General features: G+C 53.8%; 1 protein-coding gene across 21 annotated transcripts in view; it reads right to left on the bottom strand.

The window, feature by feature from the left end:
• Nucleotides 1-26,508, bottom strand: part of NCOR2 (nuclear receptor corepressor 2) — a 237,130-nt gene that overhangs the window by 100,013 nt on the left and 110,609 nt on the right. For all 21 annotated transcript variants that reach the window (XM_061384552.1, XM_061384554.1, XM_061384548.1 and 18 more), the window contains 4 exons: nt 21,573-21,625; nt 10,770-10,836; nt 2,697-2,869; nt 1,446-1,539 (listed from right to left, as the gene is read on the bottom strand). In XM_061384552.1, the coding sequence (XP_061240536.1) occupies nt 1,446-1,539; nt 2,697-2,869; nt 10,770-10,836; nt 21,573-21,625 (387 nt within the window). The remainder of the gene's footprint in view (nt 1-1,445; nt 1,540-2,696; nt 2,870-10,769; nt 10,837-21,572; nt 21,626-26,508) is intronic.

Below are 26,508 nucleotides of genomic sequence, written 5' to 3'. Positions count from 1 at the left end.
TGAAGAATCCCATGGACAGAGGAGCCCGGCAGGCTATAGTCCATGGGGTCATAAAGACTTGGACATGACTGGGCAACCGACAGTTTGGCTTTCACACTTTTCCCTGGCAGTCCAGTGGTTAAGACTCCTCCTTCCAGTGCAGGGGGCAGAGGTTCGATCCCTGGTTGGGGATTTAAGATCTCTCATGTCGCCAGGCGAGGACAAGAAAAAAAAATTTTTTTTTTAATTAAAATTTATAAAAATAAAATGAAAGCTCTTTTTTAAATAGCCAGATAGTCTGAACTACCTATGTCAAACTTGCATGAATAGCCTGGTGAAAATGCAGATTTCTGAGTTCTGCCACCCCAGACTGGCTAAATCAGAACTGCTGGGGGTGTGGGCCTGGGAAATCACAATTCAAGCTGGATGTCCCCTCCCCAGGACTCCTCAGTCTGTCCCATATGAGACTCAGTGACCTAGGGCAGCACCACCCAAGAGAATGTTCTGCAGTGATGCAGGTGTTTATGGCCTGCTCTGTGCAGCACAGGGCCACCAACCACACGCAGCTTCTGAGCACTTGCAATGCGACTGGTGACGCTGGAGGAACTGAGTTTTTAATTTTATTTCGTTTCAGGTCATTTCCATTTAAACAGCCACATGCAGCTCATGAGCAGTGACTGCACTGATCTGGAGTTGTTAATACCTCCAAGCTGGACAAAAGCTCTCCCTGGACACAAGGCCCGGGGGAGGAAGAATGTGTTCCCCTCCTTTTGCGAGGCCCCCTCCTTTCCACTGTGATGTTGGGAACATGGAGGGGGGGATGGGGAACTGACACATGAGATGCTTGTAAGACCTGGGAGGGGGCAGGGCTGGTACAGGAGCAAATGCCTCCTCTCTCTGCTCCCTGGCCACCTCTGGGCTCCAGTGACCAGAGCCAGGGTCACCTGGCTGATAGAAGGTCATCTGGGAACTCTAGATAGAAGGTCCCCGGCTTGGTGAACAGCTGGTGAGCTGGGAAACCCCCCTCTGACCCTGGTTCTGGACAACTGGGAGGCTGACCTACAAACCACCACCCTCAGGCTCCTGTGCCCTCTGGCTTCTGGTCGGGTTCAGCCAATGGGAAGCACTGAAAGTAGACAGGGAGTGGGGGAGGGGTGAGAGGCCAGGATTCTTACTCGGCCGTGGCATCATGACGGGGTCCCTGGCTGTGACCCTTCCTGGCTACGTCCTGCCAGGTGGCCCCTCCTGCATGGCCCCGGGAAGGCCTTTCTGCCCGCTCGGCCTGCAGGCCCGGGGACACCCAATGGCTACACCCCTGGGGCCTCCAGATCCCTCCTTGGTTCCGCCCCACATTCAGTACCAAGCCCCTTGATCTCAACCACCCAGGTGAATTCTGTTTCCTGCCAGACCCTCTCCCTGGACAGGGCACACAGCGGGTGGAGCTGAGGTCGGGGTCAAGGACTTACCTCCTGCTCCGAGAGGCCATCGATGATCTCGGACACCTCGTGCTCGCTGCGGGCGGCCGACATGGAGAGCCCGCTGCCCCGCTGACCCACCCTACTGGAGATCGAAGGCACACACTCAGGACCAGCCCCTCGCAGCCGGCACAGCGGCACAGCCCCAAGCCCACAACTTCCCCAGAGGCGGCGTGTGGGCAGTGGGGAGGAGCCAGGCCTCCCACACCCACACGGATGGCCCCAAGCCAAGGGGGTCTGGGGGAGGGATGGAGCGCCCCCACTCTCACCCAGAAAATGCCAGAACCCTTTTTCTCTCCTAAGATGCCCCCCACAAAAGACCAGCTGCACAGATCCACATACAAAGTCCAGGCCTGGCTCTTCGCAGCCTCTGGCTCCATGTCCTCCCCTGTAACCTGGGGATAAGGTGGTACCTGGCTCCCAGGACTGGGAGCAGGCATTCAGTGAGATATGGGATGTGAGCATCCAGTAAAGAGTGAGAGCCAGAGACTTCCCTGGGTGTCCAGTGGTTAAGACTCTGAGCTTCCACTGTGGGGACATGGGTTCAATCCCTGGTCAGGGAACTAAGATCCTACATGACATGTGGTGTGGCCAAAACAAAAAAAAAAAGACCCATGGCAAATAATCAAGGGTTCTAACAGAAAGAGGAGACAACATGCAGGGATAACTTAAAACTAAGAATCATACAATAATAAATTTTCATATATTTATTAAAAAAAAAAGAGTGAAGCCCATCATCCCTGCTCACAGCCCATTGCCTTATCTGTGTGACAACAGAAACCGCACTCACACACCACCAAGCACCTACTGTGTGCTGGGCACTCCAACAGAGGATTGCACCCAGTCCTTATGCCCGCCACTTGTGACCAGCATCCTTTCCCTTTGACTTACACCAGGGATCTCACACTCGGGGGCCACATAAATGAACAAAGCTGGGGTGGGTACCAGCCCATGGCACACCAGAAGGAGAGCTCACTCCATCAAAATGGATTTAAGTTTCTTTCCAAGAAGTGTTAAGGCCAGGCAGGTGCTGAGTGACACACCCAAGGACCTAACTCGGCCCTTGGCGTGCAATTCGAGACCCTGCTGTGCTTTTCTTTTTCATGCCAGCCAGGGGTCCTCTGTGGACAGTGCCGCAAGCGGACCCAGGTCCTGGGAGGCAGGGAAGGAGGTGGTGGCAGGCGGGGGCGGTGTGGAGAGAAGGAGGGTGAGGGGCGCGAGTGGGCCCGGTCCTCAGCTCACCTCTGCATGCGCTCCTGCAGCTCCCGCTGCTTGCGGATCTCGGGGAATTGCTTCTCGTAGTACTCGCGCACCTTGCTCTCCTTGGCCCGCCGCCGGGGATTGTTCTCGATGCGCTCCACCTTCTTCTCCCAGGCCTCCATGAGCTGGTCATAGCGCTGGCAGAACTTCTGTTCCTGGGGAGACGCGGGGGAGCCCTGTGGCAGCTGCTCCTCCTACATCCGACATTCAGCACCCCAGGGCTCCCTGCTCTGCCGTGCGCACGGGCAGGTATGCGATCACACACGGGTGCACGGGCAGACACACGACCACGCGGAGACCGGGGCAGACCCCGGCCACAGCCTGCCCTAAGGATCCGGCTGCCTTGCTCCTTGGGGCGTGGGCCACCCCCACCCCCAGCCTTCCTCTAGAAAGGCCTTATACTATACAGACGCTTCCAGTCACATGTGGCCGTTAAAGCTGAATCATGTAAAACTAAGTCGCATTTAAATGCAGGTCCCTGGTCCCCCTGCCACTGGGGCCACAGCTACTGTCTGCAGTGGGCGGTGCACGCAGACCATTTCCATCATGTGTCAGATGGTGCAGCTCTGGGGTGCCCGTCAGACCTGGGGCGGCTCTGTGGAACGCATTCTCTTTCTGAATAGTTCCTCATGCCACAGCCTCAGACCCAGCCGTGCTCCCCAGATCCAAGGACTGGGTGTAAAGACTCAAGCTGCTGTCCGTTCACGACAAGGAAGTCCCTCTCTGAGTCTAACCACAGTGCTTCCTGCTCTATGCATGTCCTTCCTTAGAGAAAAGACCCCTGCTCAGCCCAGAATGTAAGCTGCCTGGCTTCCGAGTCTCCAAGGTGACCCAGACCTCGAGCAGGCATGGAGCGTCCGGCTGCTCTTGAGACCCAATCTCCCCATCTCTAACAGCTGCCGTGGACAGATGGCACGGTCTGGGAGTCTCGCTTGAATGCCTTCTCAACACTTCAGCATAATCAGAAAGCCCGTCTCTGGTCTTCGTGCCCAGACACCCCATCCCATCCTGAATTTCAGCTTCTGACCAAGGCAGTCTGTGACCTTGGTCCTCAACAAACCCAGCAACGTTGACAGTCCCCAGGGGGCTGTCAGGCCATCTATGAGGAGGAGCAGAACTTGACCCCCAGCTACCAGGGGCACCACACAAACCGGGCTGCCCCAAGAACCCTTGGGAGTTCAAGTTCTAGCAGCACGCAATGGCCACACATGTTCGTGGCAACATGCTGCAGATAGCACTCCTGGGGTGGGAACCGACATGAAGGATACTCAGCCCATCGTCAGAGCAGGGGACCCTCCCCACCCTCTCAGTGTGAGTGTGTGATCCGAATCCTCCCCCGGCCAGCAGGGCCATCCAGGTGCAAATCCTGGCAGGGTCATTGCTGCCCCAGAAGGGGCAGTGGCCACAGCCACAGGCTGCCCTGCGGTGCTCAGGAGGCCTTGGTCTGATGGGCGAGAGCAGGAGAATGTCAGATGGGCTAAAGGTGAGAACGTGCTCACTCAAAAACCAGCAGAGAGAAAAAACGCAGTTACCAGTGAAGACAAGCAAGAAACCCGCGGGGCCACCAACCAGCTGCCCAGTGGAGGGGCGGCTGGCAAGATGACCCAGCCCTGCCTGGGGCCCTTGTAGAGCAAAAGGGACAGAACAGCCACGAGGGGTTATCCAGTCACACTGCCCAGCCCCAATCACCACACACAAAGACGCGAGCAGCTCCTGAGGACTATTCAACATGAGGAAGTTCCCCTTCATATCTGACCACACTGCCACCTGCTGTCACCTGTGTGCTGGGCGCGCTCTCTGTCCACTGAGGGCTGAGGGCCCTGGGCACCGCAGGGCAGCCCATGGCAGTGGCCGTAGCCCCACCTGGGGCAGCAATGACCCTGCCAGGAGTTTCCACCTGGGTGGCCCTGCTGGCCGGGGGAGGATACGGATCACACACGCACTTGCACACACACACACATGCTCACACATACATACACTCACACTGAAGCACATACATCCCCACACATCCCCGCACATACACACACGCACACACTCACACACACACCCTAATACACACACACGGACAAATACATAACGCATATTCTCACTCACAATACAAACCACACTCACTCACTCATAATCTCACACACCCACGTTCTCAAGCACACATGTACTCACACACTGTCTCACACTCACATTTCAGAGGCTGGAGCACCGCTAAGCGAGCCTGCAGGCGACAGGGGCAAGAATCTGCACAGGAAAAGGAGGATGGCCGCTATGACCGCAGTTTGTCACCCTCAGCGAGAATTCTTTGTTCCAGCACCGTCACCATCATCATCTTTGCCATCACTATCATCTCCATCATAAACAGCAACATCGGCTTCACCATCACCATCGCCACTGACACTGGCCTAAGGACCACTGCGCCACGTGCCAGGCACAGAGCCGAGTCCTTCCCGTGACCGACTTTCCCAAACCCCCAAAAGCGGTGACCGGCATCCCCCCTCTGTACAGGTGGGAGCTCAGAGCTTGGGCGCCATCAGGCCTGGATCGCACAGTCCAGACGGGAGGTCAGGATCCTGACGGTTGTTCTGATAAAGTCCAGCGTGTCTACTTCCCCTTTCGCTGCTCTTTGGGCAGTCTCACCCAAGAGCCACTGCCAAATCCAAGGTCATAAAGATTCACCACCAGGGCTTTTCTTAATTGCATGGCTTTAGAGGTTTTTGGTTTTTTTTTTTTAAGATTTCTGGCTGCATTGGGTCTTCGTTGCTGCATGCGGGCTTTCTCGAGTTGCAACAAGCAGGGGCTGCTCTCTACTTGCAGTGCACAGGCTTCTCACTGCAGAGACTTCCTTTGTTGCAGAGCATGGGTTCCAGGAGCAGGGGCTTCAGGAGCAGTGGCACAGGGGCTTAGCTGCTCCAAGGCATGTGGGATCTTCCTAGACCAGGGACTGAACCCGTGTCCCCTGCAACGGCAGGTGCATTGTTAACCACTGGACCACCAGGGGAGCCCTGGCTTTCGCTCTTGCATTTAGGTCTCTAGCTCATTTCGAGTGCGTGTGTGTGTTAACTGTGTGAGGCGGAGCCCAACTCCATTCCGCGTGTGTGACCATCCTGCTGCTCCAGCACCGTTTGTTGAAGAGACAGTCCTAACTCTCCGAATGGACTTGGCCTCCTGTCAAAAACCCACCAGCCACAGATGCGAGGGCTTGATTCCAGACTCTCCATTCTGTTCCGCTGTCCTCCGTGTCTGTCCTTAGGCTGGAATCACACTGTGCTGATTACTGCAGTTCTGCGGGGTTTTTTACATTTACTTTTTAATTTTGGCTGTGCTAGGTCTTCGTTGCTACCTGTGGCCTTCCTCCAGCTGTGGCGAGCAGTGACTTCTCTTGTTGTGGAGCAGGGGCTCTGGATGCCCAGGATCAATAGTTGCGGCTCGAGGGCTCTAAAGCGTGGGCTCAGGAGCTGCGGTGCACGGGCTTAGCTGCCCCACGGCATGTGGGATCTTCCCAGACCAGGAATCGAACCTACGTCCCCTGTGTTGGAAGGTGAATTCTTAACCACTGGACTGCCAGGGGAGTCCCGCAATGTGTTTTAAAATGAGGAAGTGAGTCTTCCAACTTGGTGGGTTTTTTTCAACACTGTTTTGGCTATTTGGGGTCCCTCTGAATTTGAGGGTCGGCTTGCGGCTGACAGTTCCGAGCAACCACGGTGGTCCAGGCACGGCCCCAAGCATGCCGCTTGCAGCCTCTCGCTCAGTAGCCTGATGAGGTGGGTGTTCCTACAGTCCCCACTGAATGAAACAGGAAACTGAGGCCCGGAGTTCAGTGATTTGCCCTGGTCACCCAGCAGAGCCAGAATTTGAACCCTTCCTGCCCTGCCAGGTGTGGCAGGATGCAACTCTATAATTAGGGAGGAAATAAGAGATGGGGTGCCCAGGAGAACCCCCTAAACTGAGGAAGACAGTCTCAAACCAACAGAGAACACAGAGGGAGGTGCCAGGGAGCTGACTGGAGCCGGCTGGCCAGGGAAGCTGATCTGTGTGGTCACCTAGTGCCCTGGCATCCTCCGTACCCCCAGGGAGCCCGTGGCCTCACCTAAAGGCTTTCTTCCGCTGGGCTCAGCGGCTCAGGAGCCACAGAGTCAGAGAAATGTTCCCCCACTGGCTGTCCGTATGTTCAGCGATGGGTGAAGGGGACAGGCCGGGGCTTTCCCAGCCTCTGTCCTGCGGCCCATCACTCAGGCTGCAGAAGCGGATGCTGGGCCAAGTCAGGACAAAGCCAGATGTGAAGCATAAGGACATCAGAGGTGCAGGGGATACAGAGTGTGCATCCTTTAGCCATCTCTTAAAAAAAGAACTGTGGTGCTGGAGAAGACTCTTGAGAGTCCCTTGGACTGCAGGATCAAACCGGTCCATCCTAAAGGAAATCAACCCTGTATATTCATTGTAAAGACCAATGCTGAAGCTCCAATACTTTGGCCACTTGATGCAAAGAGCTGACTCATTGGAAAAGACCCTGATGCTGGGAAAGATGGAGGGCAGGAGGAGAAGGGGACAACGGAGGATGAGATGGCTGGATGGCATCACAGACTCCACGGACATGGGTTTGAACAAGCTCTGGGAGATCGTGAAGGACAGGGAAGCCTGGTGCTGCAGTCCATGGGATCGCAAAGCGTCGGACATGGCTGACACACACCTTAGACCCCGGGACAGACATCCATGTAAGAGAAGAGAGGGGAAAAGGGAGGTGAGGACAGAGGCCAAGATGGGAGTCCTGTGGCCACAGCCAAGCATCGTCTGGAGCACCAGGAACTGGAAGAGGCAGGCTTCCCCTAGGGCCTCTAAAGGGAGCACGGCCCTGCCCACATCTTGAACTTCTGGCCTCCAGCACAGAGCGAGAATACATGTCTGTTGTTCTTAGGCACCTAGTTTGTGGCCATTTGTTACAGCCACCTCAGGAAGTGAATACACCCACCATCCAGGCTGGGCTCACCGCTGACTAACCCATCCTGCAGGGCCACCGTCAATCACGCCCACTCTCCCCGCCAGGCACTGCGCTTCCTGCAGTACCACCATGACCCCATTTCACAGATGAGGAAAAGCAAGGCTTGGGGCCAGATAGCTCTCCCAGGACCACTCACAGCAGGTCTGGTGGATGGGGTTTGAACCTGTGCATCAGTGACTCAGCCTTACACCCTCCTCCCCCAACACACACACACACACACACACACACACACACAGTCTGGCTTCCAGGGTTGTGGGGTAAGCTCAGGGAAGGATAGGGCAGGCCCGGTGGGGGTTCCTGTTGGGGTTGGGCACCCCTCCAGGAAAAGAGCCTCAGCTCTCTGGGCAGAGCAGGCACGCAGGGCAGCCTGGGCTGCTGGGTCGCCGTCCCCAAGACCTCTGAAAAGTGAGAGCTCCGCCGGAGAACTGACTCAGGTGGAGGCGGGCAACACACAGATCTGAAGGGGCACGTCTTGACCAAGCCCCCTCCAGGTCCTGCCTGACAACAGCGCACAGGACTCGGGGCCCGTTATATAAGAACTAGAGCGAGATCACGCCTGATGCCCTCCTGTCACAGTTTCTGTGGTTTCCGAATTCGTTTTCACAAGAGCCTCTCTTAAGATGGGCTCAGCTTGGCCACAAAGCCACCCAGAGTTTCTTAGAAGTCTCCAGTTCCTCTTCCTCTATCTTTAAATAAGCCCATTTCCCCTCCATCCCCTCAAAGGACCTCCAAGGAGCCCTGGGAGATTTCTTAAGAACTTACATCCACCCAACTCCAACCTCAGCAGTCACCAGGATCCTTTTAAAACGTAGATCAGATCTCCTTTCTCCCCAGCTAAAGGACCTCCCCAACCATGCCCTTCACCCCCAGGCAGGACTACTTGGGAAAAGCTGTACATCCTGAGGTGTGCTCCCGAATTCCCTTCATCCGAGAGAGACAGGGAAGCATGACAGGCGAGGGTCTGGGCATCCACACTTACTTTCTAAGCATTCACCACAAAAACATTCGTACTCACACACAGACACACAGACACACAAAGTGAATGTAAAGAAGTGCGTGCACATTAAGTCACTTCGGTTGTGTCTGACTCTTTGGGACCCCATGGACTGTAGCCCACCAGACTCCTCTGCCCATGGGATTCTCCAGGCAGGAATACTGGAGTGGGTAGCCATGCCCTCCTCCAGGGGATCTTCCCGACCCAGGGATCGGACCCGCATCTCTTCCGTCTCCTGCATTGGCAGGCGGGTTCTTTACCACTAGCGCCACCTGGGAAACCCAAAGAAATGTTAACCATGAGGAATTCTAGATGGTGGGCATAGAGGTGTTCACTGTATCCTGTCAAACTGCCTACATGACTGTCAAGTTTTTGGAATCACTAAAAATCCTTAAAGACTTTGTATTATCTATTAAGAATGAATTGTCTCACTGTATTTGGAATAAAATCCAAATGTTCCACCCTAGTACAGAATGGTTCTCCACCACAGTCTCCTCACTCATGCTCTGTAGTCCAACTTGCCTGTTACATTGTCCCATGGTTCCTACCTCAGGGCCTCTGCACTTGCTGTGCCCGCTTCTTGACACTCAGACCCCCAGACATTCACACAGGTCGTCCTTTCTGGTCATGCCTCTCTCAGTTCTGAGGTGGGACACCCAGGCTGTCCCCCACCCCACTTCTCTGCCCGGCACTCGTCCCTCCTCTCCTCCACTCAGCATAACACAGCTCAGCACTGCACCAGGCCCACAGCACGTGTTCAGTAAATATTTCTTAATTCAATGAATAACATACGATGCCCTGTTTCATGAACCCCATCTACCCAGTGGGTGCTTCTGGTCACCATCCAGTCAGTTTAGGAGTCTGAGAAGGTCAAGAAAGGAAAGGCTGGGAAGCCCACCACTTCTTACCCATGGGTCCCTAGAGTCCAAAGGTGTTATACCCCCAGCCTCTCAGTCCTTCAGCATCTGGGACAGAGTATCTCCCTTCTCTGAGGGTCCAGCTGACATCTAGAGCAGGGTGGGTTCGGAAACTGTTTCAAAGGGTCCAGGGCCCTCAAGTGATACAATCCGAGCTTTTGTGACATGGTCTAAGAAAGAGTAGTTCTCTCTTTCTGGCCTCCAAGCCTGCTGCAGAAATTCAGGTCCCAAAGGAAAATCAGTTTGTCATTGTGCTAACACAGAGTTGAGACAAAAAAAAACAACCAAGAAACTGCATAGACTTCAGGTACATCAGACCAGGTACAACCTGATCAAACCACTCCTGAACTCCATTCAGTAGACTTTGTCAGCTACAGAAATTCCTTGACTGGTTAAGCCCATCTGAGCCAGCTTTTCTTCCTCTCACAGCTGAAAGAATACTAACGGGTAACACTCCCTCCATCCCTCAGCCCTAATCTCCCCCAGCACACCAGTGATGTAAACGAGCACCCTAAACCACAACTAAAGGTGTTCTCCGGCATGTGCTCTCCCTGCCTTCGGGCTGCCTCCCAGCTGAGACTGGAGTGTGCATGCAGCGGAATGCAGGAGTCGTACCACTAAGCAAGGAGGCCTCACTGCTTCTCTGGGTCCTGACTTTCCTGAGCCCAGAATGAGCACAGTGGGCTGGGAAAGGCTCATTTCTCAGGGAATCCCCGGCAATCACCGTCACCCAGCATACAGCCCACCCCATACTCCACCTCTGCCAACAGACCTCTCTCTGCCCAAAATATCCACAGTGGGTCCTCTGACAAGGGACCAGTTTTCCCAGCTAATGTCATGCTTTCTCCTCTTCCAGGTGGGAAAAGGAGGGGCAACGTCCCCAGCACCCCCTTCCACCCACACCCTTGCTTCGTTGAGGCAGCTGAGCCCCGAGCCCCCGGCTTCAATAAGGCAGCTGCTGTCTTTTCCCGTTTCTCTTGCTGTCCTTGGCTTTTTTTTCATGACCTGGACACTCAGGAATCAGGATCAGAACCCAGGGGTCCCAGGGGCCATGGCCTGAGTGGCGGGGACCATTTCCACTCTCCAGGAAGCCTGGTCCACGGAAGGGAGGGGGCAGCAGAAAGATTCCAGGGCTGGGGGCCCCAGTGATGACTTACCCATTGTTTCCGGGCGTGATTCCTCCTCTTGAAGTACAAGATTAACTTTTTCCGCATCGCCTGGTTTCTAAGCAGGAAGGAGACAGCCAACGGGGCAGGTCAGAAAGGCAGGGTTTCAGGAATTTCGTCCCTCGCTGAAGTTTGCCCCATCACTGGCTTCCGGTGAGGGAAGAGACCCCACAGTCCCCCAGGGCAAGCCACGTACTGCCCATGTATGTCTTTCCTCTGCCCTATACGAAGTGCCCCCCACCCACACTCTGGCTGAGCATGGTCTGCAGGAAAAGAGGGCTCCAAAGTGGGGGCAAGGTCCTGAGACTTCCTGCCCTCCCTGGAGCTGCCATCACCCAAACTCCCCTCTCTCGTCAGCCACGGGAAACCAGCCACAGAGAAAAAGCCACAGCCTTAGACCAGGAACACAGGCCGGGCAGAATAAGCCCCCAAAAGCTGCAGACCCACAGAGGCAGGATCTTGGGGTCTGGCCTCAGTGACCCCAAGCCACCTCCAACCAAGAAAGCCCCTGCTCTGCCCCTCTGGGGTGGGGGTGATGTGGATAGGCCAGCGACAGGCTGGTGGGAGCCAGTGAGGCAAGAACTCCAGGAAGCACTTGAGGGGTCTCACGCCTCAGGTCGGTGAAGCCAGACCCCTCCTGCCATCGGGGTTCTCAACCGAGGAGGCCACACACAGCACTGTGGGCTCAGAGAGGAGTGGGCACTTCCAGGGGGTGGGAGGGATGCGGGTGATTCAGAGAGAAAGAGAAGCAGAGAGAGAGACTCCGAGATCAGGAATGAGAGAGAAAAGGAAAGCAGAAAGACAGACAGAGCCCCAGAGAGAAGCAAGGGGAGAGAGAGAGAGAAATGGATAAGATCCCAAATGAGGACAGAGCCCCAGAGGGGAAGGAGCCTGGCAGAGAGAGACAGCGAGACAGGAAGGGAACAGGCCTCCAGGCAGAGGAGGACACGATCCAAAGAAAGTGGGGGGGACGATGGATACGCAACAAGGACCTACTGTAGAGCACAGGGAACTATGCTTAATATCCCCTTAATAAACCATAAGGGAAAAGAATATTAATATTGCTATATGTAAAACAGACAGCCAGTGGGAATTTGCTGTATGACTCAGGGAGCTCAATGACAACCGAGTGCTCTGTGGCAACTTAGAGGGGTGGGACGGGGTGGGAGGTGGAAGGGAGGTTCAAGAGGGAGGGGACATATGTAAACCTATGGCCGATTCATGTTGATGTATGGCAGAAACCAATGAAATATTGTAAAACCATTATGCTCCAATTAAGAATAAATAAAGGAATGGAAATGGTATATAGGAGGCAGATTTTAAAAAGGAATATTAAAAGAATGTATATGTTTGTATATATATATTTGCTGTGCAGCACAGTTGTACAGCACAACACTGTGAATCAACCACACTTCAATAATAAAGTAAAAATGAAAGAAAGGGAGATGGAGCCCTAGAAGAAGGCAGAGGGAGAGTCAGAGATGCGGACCGATACAGAAAAGGGGGGAAGACACACCCAAGGACCCACTTCCCCCGACCCCCTCTCCACAACCTCCTATACACAGCAGAGTGCAGCAGCTGGGGTCTGCGGGGGTCACAGACAGGCCCCGGGAGGTCATCAGGCCTGTGAACTTGCTTGATCCCATCCAAGTGTACAGTGGGATCAATTTTTCTGGGGCGGGGTCCCCCAAGTTGCTCATAGCCTCAGCTGCACCCAGAACCCTTGCAAAAAGCTCCCAAACCGATGGCTGGGAGCCATGCATGCACGGGTCTACCAGCACACCTTACTCCTGTCTGGATGAGTGTCCCCAGACCCTGCAGTGATTTCCAGCATCCTCACTATCAGGTCTCAAGTCCGAGATGCTGACAGGCCTGCACGGACCCTCTTCATTTATGGACCCCAGCCAGGCTTTGAGCCCTGTCTCCATCCATCTCCCGACAAGGAAAGGCCACACTCACTTCCAGGAGGGTCGCTGGTAAGAGACCCTGGGCTCCCTGGATCAATCTGATTTCACCTCCTGCCGCGCAGGCCTCCCACCTCGAGGTCTCACTACTTAACATCAATCTTGCCCTCCCCAGCAAGGTGGGCAATAGGGGTCCTCAGCCACACAGGCTGAGACCAGAACCCCCTCATTCCACATTAGGGGGTCTCTGAGCAAATCTCAGAAGGTCTCTCAGCCTCAGTTTACTCATCCGAATAATGGGAGCAATGGCATCATGCTTTCATCTCCTCAGTCACTCAGCAAAAGTTCACTGAGCACCTACTATGCGCCGGGCACTGTTCTGGGTCCTGGGGACCCACAGGTGAGCAACACAAAGCCCCGAGTCCTCACGGAGGCAGGTGACACATAGAGGGACCATGCTGACAATAAGCAATATAATCCTGGGGACCTCCCTGGTGGTGGAATGGTTAAGAATCTGCCCGGCAATGCAGAGGACATGGGTTCGATCCCTGGTCAGAAAACTAAGATCCCACATGCCCTTGAGCAATTAAGCTGGCACCTCACAACTAGAGAGTCTGTGAGTAGCAACCAAGATCCTGTGTGCCAAAACTAAGACCCGACGCAGTCAAATTAATAAATATTTTAAAAAATGATAACCTTAGATTCAGAAACTTACACAGAGGGATAGGGTACTGACTGGGGGAGGGGAGGGCATAGCTATTTTAGGTTCGGGGTGCAGAAAAGTGTCTCAGAGTTGGCCTGGACATTTCAATCACCAGGAGGGCCCAGCTGTGGAACGACCCACAGGGAGATGCACTCCAGGCAGAACACACTGGGTGTGCAAAGGCCCTGAGGTGGGAACAAACTCAAGTGTTTGCAACAGAAGAAGATCCTTGTGGCTGCAGAGTGCTGAGGAGGGACAGAGGGGAGGAGAGCAACAAGGTGAGCAGGGCCCCCTGTGCAACCTCATGGGCTGGAACACAGGAGAGGGTAGGGACCTAAAGGCAGCAGCTGAGAAGGCCAAGAAGCCATGACAGTTCAGAGCAATGAGCCCACCAGCTCTGAGGTCTTGGTCCCTAACACCATCCTCCAGTACAAGGAGCCATTTCTCAGGACTTCTCTGGCAGTCTACTGGTTAAGATTCAGTGCTTCCACTGCAGGAGGCACGGGTTCAATCCTGGGCCGGAGAACTAGGATCCTGAATGCAGAGGGACATGGCCAAAAAAATAAAAAAATAGTCATTCCCTGGAGGAATGACTGAGTCCGGCACTGGGGCAGGAAATATACAAGATGAGCCCAGAACATATTTAAGCAGAGAAGTGTTAAAAAGGAAGGACAAAAAGATAAAGCGTTGGGGGGGGGGGGGTGTCAAAAGGACACAGGACCCAACATAAAAGAGTTTCTGGCGACCAAAGCTGGAACAATCTGAGAAGCAAAGTAAATAACACGAGTGCTAGATTATAACCCGAAGAGTAAAATAAATACCCACACGTCTACACAGATGTAAATAAATGATAGAATAAACAAACAAAGGAGAGAGAAGGGACACGTGTTCTTTGTGTGTGCGCATGCATGCTCAGTCAAGCCCAACTTTTTGCGACCCCATGGACTGACTGTAGCCTGCCAGACTCCTCTGCCCGTAGGATTTCCCAGGCAAGAATACTGGAGAGGGTTGCCATTTCCTTCTCCAGGGGATCTTCTTGATGCTGGGATCAAACCCCGTGTCTCCGGCACTGCAGGCAGGTTCTTTACCATTGAGCCACCTGGGAAGCCTTACGGAATTTCAACTACTACATGCAGAAGGACTGAGCGAAGGAGAAAATCACCATTAGATACCACGGTGCTCATCGTTACAGGCAAGACCCTTCCATGAATGTTAAACTGGTTGGCAAAACGTTGAGGAAAGATGAGAAATTTGCATAGCTGCAAAGCATTTTCCCCCAAATATTTACTAAGCATCGTGGAGGCTTTCACTTGAGTCCACAAAGTCTTTGATATTCGCCCTTTAGGAGGTGCAGCTGGACTTCCCTCCCCTTGACAGTAGGCTGGACAGCGACTTGCTTCTAAAGCACAGAGTGGGGACTTCTCTGGTGGTCCAGAGTGGTGGTGAAGACTTCACCTTCCAATGCAGGGGGCTCAAGTTCGATCTCTGGTCAGGGAACTAAGATCCCACATACCTCCTAGCCAAAAAAACCAAAATGTAAAACAGAAACAATATTGTAACAAATTCAATAAAGACTTTAAAAATGGCCCAGACATCCAAATAAAAATAAAAAATAATGCACAGAGTAGGGATGGGAAAGACAGCAACTTGACGGGGAGACAGCTGACACTTCCCTGAGCAAGGGAGCAAAGTCAACACCACCTGTAGTGACAGAAACAACCCCAGGCAGGGTGTTGGGTGCCCCTGATGTATCGTGATGGGAAGGGCACCCCCTCACCTCGGGGGAAATCTTCCCCCAAATCCACAAGCCCAGCTCCTCCTGAAAAAATATCAAACACACCCAAATCGTAGGACATTCTGCAGATTCTGTGAGCAGTCCTCTTCAAAAGTGACAAGGTACAGAAAATCAAGGAAGACTGAGAAATGGTCACAGAGTGAAGACCAATTGGTCATGAGGATGAAGTACAGAGAAGGATTCTGGATCAGATCTTGGACCAGAAAACAGGCATCAGTGGGAAAATGGAAAATCCAAACAAAGTTTGTGCAGTGGTCCCCAATCTTTTGGGCACCGCGGACAGGTTTCATACAAGACAATTTTTCCATGGACTGGGAGATGGTTTGGGGATGAAAAGACACAGGAAGAGGGCCATGTGAATATAGGGTTGGAGTGAAGCATCTACAGGCTAAGAATCGTCAAGGATGCTCAGCAAACACCAGAAGCTAGAAAACGCATGGAAGGATCCTCCCCATAGCACCTGCAAGAGATCACCCTGCCAGTCCCTGGATTTCCAACTTCCGGCCTGCAGAACCACGAGAGAATGACTCACTATAGTTTCCAGGCAGCCTGGATGTTGTGACGAGTTCTGGCAGCCTGAGGGAACTCAAACAGCCTGGAAGGATCTACCCCAAGCACGGTGCTGTGGCTTCGAGCTAAAGAGGCCTCGGTGAGAACAAAGGCTCGCTCGCAGGGGCAGAGGCCAGGCAAGCAGCCGTCTCCATTCCCCATAGCTACTGGAGGGCACGTGTCCTCCCCAGCTATCTGGGTTTCCTTCCAGAGCAAGCTGGTATCCATGGCAGGTATCCATTCGCTGACTGCCAAAGAGGACCAATGTCAAGTCCACAGGTTGCAAACAGGTGCAGTCCACCAAGCAGGGCCAGTTCCTGAGACTGCTGTGTTTGGGCTATGGAGCTTTCTAAAAACACTGCGTTTGTTGCCATTATTGAAAACCAGAAGCTGCTGCATAAAAAGATGAACAGAGAGCTTCTCTTAAAAAAAAAAAATCAGGCAGCCTGATCACACTCCCTTATGGCCACAGACTGGGAACTGAGGTCTGACTGCCCCCCCACCACCCTTTTAAAATGTTTATTTATTTGGCTGTGTTGGGTCTCAGTTGTGGTATATAAACACTTAATTGGGCTGCGTGGGATCTAGTTCCCTGACCAGGGATCGAACCTCTGTCCCCAGCACTGGAAGATTGGAGTTCTACCCACTGGACCACCAGGGAAGTCCCCTGATTGCCCATTTAAAAGAGTGACAAGCTCCCCATTCACCCTAGTCCCCACACTCCCTAGCACCTCCCACCAGCCCTTCCCTAACTTTGTTCCTGCCCCAGAGGCATGCATCTGGGTTCACAAGCTTCTAGACATCTGGCTTGGGGTGTTCATTTGTGCAACACTCTTCTGGCAAACTTTTTTTTTTGACTGTTTATTTTGTCGCAAGAAGTGTTTAGGTATTGCAGCTGCAAACAGCATACTGCAGACAAATCTTCTCTGCCGAGATTTTGTCTGGCAAAAATAAGCAGCAGAGTCTCTCTCAAAGGGTTCTGGAAGGACCGACAGACCAGCAATGTGATGAGTTCATTGGTGGAAGCATTTTTGGGGTGCAAAGGATATCTCAGTCTCCTGGAGAAGTCAGAGTTTAAAAAAGCACAACCTGTCAAGAAATACAGGCTTTGTCAGCTGACACTGAACTAGGAGAAGGGGAACTAGGAAGGAATGAAAATCTGTGGACGTTCGAGGAGAGTCTGGCCAAGCCCTGGGGTCTATAGGATTCTGAAAAAGGAAAGCATGGGACAATCAGGGGAGGCTTCCTGAAGGAGATGAGGTTTGAGCAGAGGCTTGGGAGAAGCAGTGAATAGGTGGGCAAAGAGAAATGAAGTAGGCACCTTTCCAAGGGAGGAAGGGTGATGGTGAATTTGGAAGAAGAACCAGACCCCCCAACTTCAGGGGAAAAGATGGAGGCAGCCCGTGCAGGGCCCTGAATGCCTTAGGAAAAGCTTGTCAGATTGGGGTGACTGATGGTCCGAACCATGCTCCCTGGGCCAAGCACTTTTCCCGTGTGACTTCCAAGGAGACCAACTTACTGACAAGCAAAGTGATGTGACTTGCCCGAGGTCACTGGGCTAGTGAGGGGCAGAGCCTGGAGGAAAGCAGGCTGGATGTGCAGATTGGGCTGATCTAAAGAGTGTGGCTGTGTGGCCCCGGGGAAGTTACTCAACATCTCTGAACCTTCAGAGCAAGACCACAAGGACCAGTTAAGAGTAACCTGGGTCCACAGCGCCCCTCCCACCTGCATGGCCCTGGGGCTTCAGCCAAACCCCAGTAAGGCAGGAAAAGGGGAGAAATCAATCTGTAAGACAAGAAAATCCGGAAGGAAGAGCCACCAGGAGCCAGCAGGCTTCTACCCTGGAGGGGAGGAGAGGACAAGGCTTAACACCAGGTGAAGGGGTAGCCAAGGCAGAGCACACAGGAGCTGCAACTGTAACCATTGCATCAAGCCCACAAACTTTCACCGAATCACCCTAGGCTCCCCGACCCAGAGAATTCAGCCCCTAGCTCTCCCCGTGGGTCCAGTCTGCAGAGGGCAGGGAGCCCCTCCACGGAGCACCCACTGATGCCGCTCTGGGGTCGCCCCCCACCCACCCTGGCCCCTTCCTCTGCTTCCCAAAGCCTGGGAGGTCTGCGGAGTCACTGCCGAGGCTAAGACCAGACCACAGCCAGTCTCCCACACCACCCCCGCCACTGCTAGGAGCGTGGGCGGCCGCCCCCACGCCTCCAGAGGCGGCAGGTGGCAGAGGACAGCATCGGGGTGGGTACAGGTGACTTCAACACGTCCGAAATTGCCAGTGCAGCAGGAAGTCAGGTGTGAAATTAACTTTAACTCAGAGGCCCCAGTGCGCAGACACAGAGAAATTAAAGTGACAGGGCAAGGTCCTTGGGGAAGGGATAACCTTCCACCTGGTGGTGATTACAGAGGCGGGAGGGAGGAGCCTGGGAGGAGGCCCAGTCGAGGCGAGCTGGTGAAGCTTTGCACTTTGAGCAAGAGAACGCCTCACCCCAGCCCCAGCCTGATCTGTCTTCTTGTCCTTATCAAGCTATCATTGTATCACAGACGTATTTCTTTATGATCTGCCTGCGCCACCAGAATGGCAGACCTCCTCACTCACTGCTCTCTCCCCGGGGCCCAGAACAGTGCCTGGCACAGAGCCAGTGTTCCTAAATATCTGCTGAATGAATGAGTGAATGAATGAGGGAGGGCAGCTCTCTTGGTCTCTGCTGATGAAGTGAGAAAAATCACGGAACACTTCCTACAGGCCTGACACTGAATAACTTCTAGGGATTCATTGAATCTTCAACCCATCTCACAGATGGGGCAACTGAGGCACTGAGAGTGACTGGCCTCGTGAGCCAGATGCTTGTGATCCTCAACGTGCCCCCCAGACCGTGGGCTCGCAAAAACCCCATCACATCACTTCACATAAACCTCATTACTAGCCTCTAGCACAGATAATAAAACCCAAAACTCGTCACCAGCCCTAGGTGATCAGCCTGGCACCTTCTTCTCCCTCACCTACCCCTTCGGGACCTGCCAGGCTTCTCTGTGATCCCGCCAGCTCAGTCCAGCCCCAGGGCCTTTGCAACGCCTGTTCCACCTGCCTCTGGTGGGGGCAGCTGCATGCCAGCTGCTGCTTGGTCTCTGAATGTTCCCTCAGCTGTCAGGTCCTGGCCCTGATCCCCTCGGCTTAAGTCACCCCTTACATTCTCTCCCATCACCCTGTTTGCCATCTTCATAGCATTTTTTTTTTTGTCTTTGTTTTTTTTTTGGCCATGCCACACAGCATATGGGATCTTAGTTCCCCAACCAAGGATCGAACCCATGCTCTCTGTAGCTGAGTCTTAACCACTGGACCACCAGGGAAGTCCCTTCAAAGTATTCTTTAAAGTAAATGACTGCACTGATTTAATCACAATCACACTGAAACTAAAATTACAGAATTGAGTATGAATTCAGAGGCAAACTATGGGGGAAAAAATTAAAATTCTAAGAAGAAAGCAATTCAGATAACTTGCTTACAGATACATTTTTCTAACATGAAACAGACCACTTATCACCGAAGAAATCTCAAAATTATTTATCTCTATGTTTTAAACTTAAACATGTTCATCTGTGACTTAGATTTGGAGTAACTTTCACTAGGCAGTTACCTACTTAGCCAGAACGTACTCTAGTAGAGGAGAACGGTCCTCTGATGAAGATTATAGGCTATAAAAATTGGGCACTGGTTTCAGTAAACTCATAGCTTTATTTTACTTATATGCAGCAGTGTCTTATCAGTTTGTATTATTTGTATGGATACCTTTTGCCTTTGTTGTTTGGATTCTATGGCCATTCTTATAACCTGAAATCACCCACGCTATTCAGCTTAAAATATTACCCATTTGTAGTCTAGTGAAAAAAATGTATGCAAGACTTCTAGTGTAACAATATTGCTATCAAAGATGTTTATGTTGAAAGGGAAAATACAACTCGGTATATTAAAGCATAAAGAGCTTAAGACAGCTATGTGACCACAGTACTTTTTATTCGCTGATATTTTCTCATTTACTTAACTTGTTTCCTGTCTCCACTGCTAGATAAAGCTTAATGAAAGTATAGGGAACTTTGTCTTGTTCACAGCTAAATCCCCAGGTCCTAGAACAGGGCCTGGCATAGTGAGTGTAACAAATGTGTATTGAATGATTGAATGTTCCCAGCAGGGTCTGCCCAGCTGAGAACATGCCACGCTCATCCCCTAAACCAGCCAAGAGAGGCCCTGAAGGGCCCCACGCCCTCACCCAAACTCCATCTGGGGCTCCCCCACCCCCAGCAGTGGCCCCAGGAAGGTCCTGGGAAGCTTTATAAAGGACTAATGTGGCCTGATTGGAAAATAAAGCATGCAGTATTGAGAGAGATTTGGTACCTGAGCGGTGAACACACTCTCAAGGCCAAGCCAAAGCACAGGCCACACAAGACACGGAAAACCCAGGGATACCCCAGTGCTCCCCCGGAAAGGACACCCCACAGCCACACAGGACACGGAAAACCCAGGGATACCCCAGTGCTCCCCCGGAAAGGACACCCCACAGCCCCTGCCAGCCACAGGCTAAGTGACAGGCAGCAACGAAGGTGAGGCAGGTGCTCGCAAGCCCAAATAAGCCAAGGACCTCGGCGGCAACAAGAGATTCTTCTAGGTTGCTCCATTAGCCCCTGGGAGCTGCAAGGGCGGTGGCCGTGTTGGGTCCCCAGAGCCTAGACTAGTCATGCGGGTCCAAAAACTACAAGAGGAGGGACCTCCCCAACAATCAGTCCAGCACCAGTGGATACCGGAAAACCATCAGGAGGTTTGGATGCCCCCAGGGATGGGGAGCTCACTGCTGCACATACACCCTGCAACTCCACCCCAAGGAAGTTCGGACAGTCAGACCAAATTGGACTGCCCATTGAACCAGCTAAGCACTGCCCTCCTGAGGTCACACAAAAATGAACCTTGAACAGTTCAAAGATTGTGATCCCAAAGGACCTACCTATAACCTAACATCCCCGGAGTGTTCACAGCCACATGTTCTTCAACAGGCAAGACTCCTCTGATTTTTTAGATACCTGGATAATGACATGAGGTAATATCCCCTCCTCGGCCAAGGAGGCTATGCTCCTACTAATGCATCCCCAGAAAAAAGCCAACCTCTTTCTGACAGCCACAATTCCTCAACTGGTGCCCAGCTTGAACACATAAAGACACTGGCCCCCAGCACCGTCCTGGCGCCCTGCTGCCAGCTCGACCCACGCCAACTGTGCGTGGCACTTCACTGATATTTTTCTGCTTCTGTGTTCATCTAGGAAAAGGCCCCTTCACTGGGCTACATCATACTGGCCATTCCAAAGCCTCTGGGTCTGGGTGAGTGCTCCCAGCTGCTCCCACACGGGGCTGTGTCACAGATGGACCCCCTGTGCAGACCACAGACAGTCCTAACTATGCTTACATCAGAGCCCAAACCACAGGGTCCCTGCTTACTCCATGGCCACTGCACGAGCTCACACTCCTCCTCCTGGTAACAGCTTCCTACAGCTCAAACAGGAGGAGGACCTGCAGCCCTCCACCTCTGTCTCTCAGAAGCTATGCATGCAGCTTGCCCACCCTCCCAACCACGGTCTGCCTCCCAAAGCTTCATGGGGCTACTCCCTTGGCCCCCCAGCACCTCTGCCTTTCCATCCAAGGCCCTGCCTGGCCCAGAACTCCGGCCCAAATTGCTCCCTTCCGTACCCTCCTCCTGGCCCTGGAGGGAGCCCCGACGGGAACTGAGAACCCACATCCCACCCCGGGCACCCCACCCCACTGTGCGTCTGCACGGCTGCCCTCAAGTACTCACATTTTGATGTTCTCATGGTACTGCCTGGTGTCGGAGGGCTGGTTGTACAATGGCTGCAGGAAAACAGAGAGGGAGGCAGGTCAGAGGCGGGCCAGGACTGTGGGCAGCTGGCGCGGGCTGGGCTGGCCACTGCCCTGTTGTGGCGCCCCAGGCACTGGCATCAGGGAGCTGTCCACTGATGTGAGAACCAGCCGCAGGCAGGCATGAAACAGGACATTGGGACCCAGCCCACAGCCCCAGCCAGGAACAGACTGTGACCCTCTGGGCACAGCGATGGGTACTATGGCCCCCTCCCCTGGGGCCACCATGGCTGCTCTGCAGGACACAGGGCCGTGCTGGCATGAGCACCCAAGGACAAGCACACACACCCCAGGTGAGCTGAGATCAGCAATGGTCTTGAACAGAGAAACTGCCCAAATATGGTGAGATACCCTGTCACCACCAGGGACTGGCAGAAGAGCAAACAGCCCAATAGTGCCAAGGGTTGGCGAAGACGTGGGGAGATAGGAAGGCGTGCGTACAGCCGACAGAAACATACACAGGTATCTGTGCCCCAGAGATGTGAAGGGAGGTGTGCCCAAGGACCCCCTCCCCTCCTGCAGGCACCCTGGAAACAGTCAGGCACTGTGTTCCACCAGGAGATGGGCCCCAGAATGCCCGGAAGGCACTGTTCATAACAGCAACATGTTAGAAGCAAGCCAGGACTTCCTTGGCGGCCAAGTGGTTCAGACTCCATGCTTCCAATGCGGGGGGCACAGGTTCAATCCCTAGTCAGGGAACTAAGATCCTACACGCTGCATGATACGGCCAAAAATGTTTTAAAAAGAAGCAAGCTGAGTATCCACCTTCAGAAAAAGGAATAAGGAAGTAAGGACTCGTTTACTCCTCGAAGGCTACACAGTGGTGAGAAATGAATGAACTGGGTCCACATACAACAACAACAACGTGTGCAAATCAAAAGGAGGAAGTTGCTGCAGTGTCTGCGATGGGGCAAGAGCTGAGCTAGATGGTGTGTGTTCTCTCTCCTGGGTGGCAGGGCTGCAGTTAAAGGCTAACCACCCCGGGCTCACGTCCCGGCTCTGGCATCTTCCAGCTGTATGTCTCTGGGCGAGCACCATCTGTGCCCCAGGTTTTCACCCATAAATGGGGTTAAACTCAGAGAGTTGTTGTGAAGATCCAAAGAGATAACGAAAGCAAAGCTCTCAGCCACGTCTGGAAGACTGAGAGGCCCAAGAAGTATCAGGGTCATTATCACCATCAGGGTGCAGTGACCATACTCATGGAAGCAATTTTTCCTGCCCACCTTGTATCCATCCACACCCAATGTTTTGTTTTTCTGTTTGTTTGTTAGTCGTCCAGTCGTGTCCGACTCTTTGCAACCCCATGGATTGTTGACTGCCAGGCTCCTCTGTCCCTGGAATTTTCCAGGCAAGAATACTGGAGTGAGTTGCCATGCCCTCCTCCAGGGGATCTTCCCAACCCAGGTATCAAACCTGGGTCTCCTGCATTGCAGGCAGATTCTTTACCGACTAAGCCACCAGGGAAGCCCCAGTGGGACAGATGCAAACTGTGAAAGCAGATGAAGCCTTTCTGCTCTTTCTTCCTCTCTTGTTCGCCTGCTCCCCCTGCCCCTCACTGTCAAGAAACCAAGTGTAGCCTGGCCTGCTGGAGGCAAGAAGCCGGCACGGAGGACAGCAGCACTAGCCAAAAACCTGGAACCATCCGAGCCAAAAGCTAGACCCACCAGCTGATTTCCCAGCTGCCCACAGATGTGAGTGGGCTGAGCCCACATCAAGAGAAACTGCTCAGCTGACTTCTATACTTGTGGGAAATATCAACCTGTTTAAATTTGGGGCCAGTTTGTTACACAGCAGTTACTGACTGATACAATTACCATCCGCATTTTACAGATGAGAAAACCTAGTCTCTGAAAGATTAAAACGTTTGCCTCTGGCTGGTAAGAGATACTTGAATCCCACCTCTCAGCTCCAGCCCTGGAGGGAGGGGTTTGCCCTTTCTCTGCTTGCACCCCTCTTTGTGTGTCTCCTTCTGTATGTCTCTGTGCATCTCTCTGTGTGTTGGCCTCTCTTCCTATCCCTCTCACCTCCCTCCCTCTCTCTGTCTCACACACCCACACAGGCAGCCATGGATGACGGTGGTACAAGCCTCAGGTACAGAGGGTGACGGGTCAGGCTGGGAGATGTGGTGTCCTGAAGCCTCGAGGTAGGGTCCTGGGGTGAGGCAGCATGGTATATCAGGCCCCGCCCTTGCACCAACCCCTGAAGAGGGAGCTGAACACACCTTCTGACGTCATCCCAGCTGATGGGGACCACCCCCAAGCAGCATGGCACAGGTCCAACCTGTCATTTCCCCAGGGACAGGCCTCCTACCCTCTGTGGACAGCCTTGGCTGAGGACAATTCACCATTCCTCAGGCAATTCCAAGCCCCAAGCTCAGCTACTCCCCCCAGGATGGAGACGTTGCCCCATGTCTGGCACAGGCCATCTCCCCCGATGCTGGGTCAGCTGCTCTTCCAGGTGCTTGGCTCTAATCAAGGAGGTTTCCCCACCCCCACTCTGTGTATCTGAACATCAGGGCAGCAGGAGAGACCACAGTCAGACTCAGTGCAGAACTTCCCAACCAGAGAAAGTTAACACGTTACTGCGCATGATTGACGGACCACATCTCAGGACAGCAAGGAGTCCTACAAAGATGCCTGTACTGAATTCCAGGGCATTAAATGCTGTGCTTAATCCCGGGTGACTCTGCATCGGGTCTTTTATGTTCACCACAAGCTAATAAAACACAAGCTTGGCGAGAGTGGGCACGCCTTACATGTTCACTTCGGGGAGCAGATGGGTCCCAATTTAAGTGACGGCACTCCCGCTGCTAACTGTCAGACATATGCCTTCAACAGCCAGGGCCTCAGCGTCCTCATCTGTAAAATGGGCGTAGAGCAAATAGGAGCTACCTCATAGGGCTTTCGAGAAGCCCAGGAAGTGTCAGATTTGGCAACTCAACTGCCGGCTTTTGGTTTTACAGATGGCAGTCCCCACAGTCTAAGGAGGCCAGGAGGGGCTGAAGGGCAACATAGAGAGACCCCCGGTGCCAGTGATGGGCTGGGGGTGAGAGGCGGGGGGTGGCCCGTTTCTACAAGGTGGGGTGGGCCAGAGAAGAGGAGACGGACTTCCAGGAGGGCAGTGGGGTCCCAGCCCACCTCTGACCTGCCAAACCTGCAGGGGAGGGATCACTGTCACCCTCTGGCCCTGCTGGATGAGACAAGGACACAGCACTCTGCTGCCCCAGGTGGCCTTCAGCAAGAGGCCGGGAAGAAATCAGAGAACACCCTGGGGTGCGCTGCTTCTAACCAGAGGGGCTGTCCTCCAAGGAGGTACTCGCTGGGCACTGAGCTAAACACTCTGGCCTCAGGAGGCTGTTCGCTGCCCTGTCAGGGGAGTAAGGAAGGATCACAAAGCATCTCTGGCTGGTACACTGCTGGGGCGGAGGGGGCAGGGCCAGAGGTGGGGGTTCCCACCCCTCCTCACCACCTGCAGCGGGGCTATACAAGGCCAGGCAACACCTGCTCTGTCCTGGGAGGCATGTCCTTTAATATAGAGGCCATGGGGTCACCTTGGCCTTCACACCCACAGCTGCTTTCTCTGCTACCGCCCAGGTTTCAAGGTGGGACTTTTCCTGGTGGTTCAGTGGTTAAGAATCCCCCTGCCAGTGCAGGAGACACAGGTTCAATCCCTGGTCCGGGAAGATTCCACAGGCAGAGCAACGAAGCCCTTTTGCTACAACTACTGAGGCCCGTGCGCCTAGAGTCGGTGCTCCGCAATGAGAGAAGCTACCGCCGTGAGAAGCCCGCGCATCGCAACTAGAGAAAGGCTGCCCGCAACAACATATACCCAACGCAGCCAATGATAATAATACACTTAAAAAAAAAAAAAAAAGGATTTAGGCGGGGAAATCCCTGGCCCGGACCCCAGAGGAGCGAGGCGGGGCGGGAGTGGGGGTGCGCTGGGGCATAGATCGGAAGGCCCACCCCCTCCACGGCTGCACTTCCTCCTCTAGAAATGGGGGCGCAGCTGAGTAAGGAGGGAGAAAGTGCGCACACAGGGCGGGATGTGCCAGACTGGAAGGCCTGGGACAGAAATGACTAGGAGAGAGGAGCTAGGTCTCGGGGAGAAGGACGGGGCTCCTCCCCTGAGGCCTGACGGCAGGCAGCCGGCGGGTGGCCGAGAAGAACCAGGTGGACGAGGTGCCAGAAACGAAGTGTCAGTGCTGGCCCTCGGTCCTGTGGTGACACCGCATTCTTAAAATAACACCTCTGAACAGGAAGGAAACCAGTGACTCAGAGCAGTATGGAGAGGAGGTGGGGGCTGGGCTGCCCCTTCCTCTGGGCCAGGCCTGGTCCCCAGGGTGCAGAGGTGGAGGGCGAGCCCGCAGGCTGACTATTATCTCTTGCCCACGCACATTTCTGCAGGGCTCAGGACTCCCCCCAGGTGACTGTCTTCCTCGGCTGACTGCTCCCTGGCTGCAGATGGGAGAGACCCCCAGGAAACTGGACTCCCCAGTGGTGCCACCCAGTGACCTGAGACCTGGGGTCAGCAGCACCAGGCCCCCCTCCCAGCCTGAGACAGGACTCCCAGGTGGCACGAAGCAGCTCTCTGCAAAGAGTGCGCCTCTGAGCTGCCTCTGCTTGGAGGATACCTCTGGCCACTCGGGCCTTGTGGTACCCAAGACAGAGGGCAGACCTCTGAGGAATTGGCTGGTGGCAACCCCCTGGGCTCAGCACACCTCTCCACCTCATCTCTTGCTGTGTGACCCTGGGCAAGGCACTGCCCTCTCTGAGCCTCACCTGGAAGATGGATGGCGACATCTCCACAAGGCCTAACTTGGTGCTCTGTCAGCATGAGTCCCTTCTCCAGCCCCC

Source organism: Bos javanicus, chromosome 17, assembly GCF_032452875.1.
Source record: "Bos javanicus breed banteng chromosome 17, ARS-OSU_banteng_1.0, whole genome shotgun sequence".
Lineage (NCBI taxonomy): Eukaryota > Metazoa > Chordata > Mammalia > Artiodactyla > Bovidae > Bos > Bos javanicus.
The sequence above is the reverse complement of the archived record's forward strand: the minus strand, read 5'-3'. Positions and strand labels throughout refer to the sequence as shown.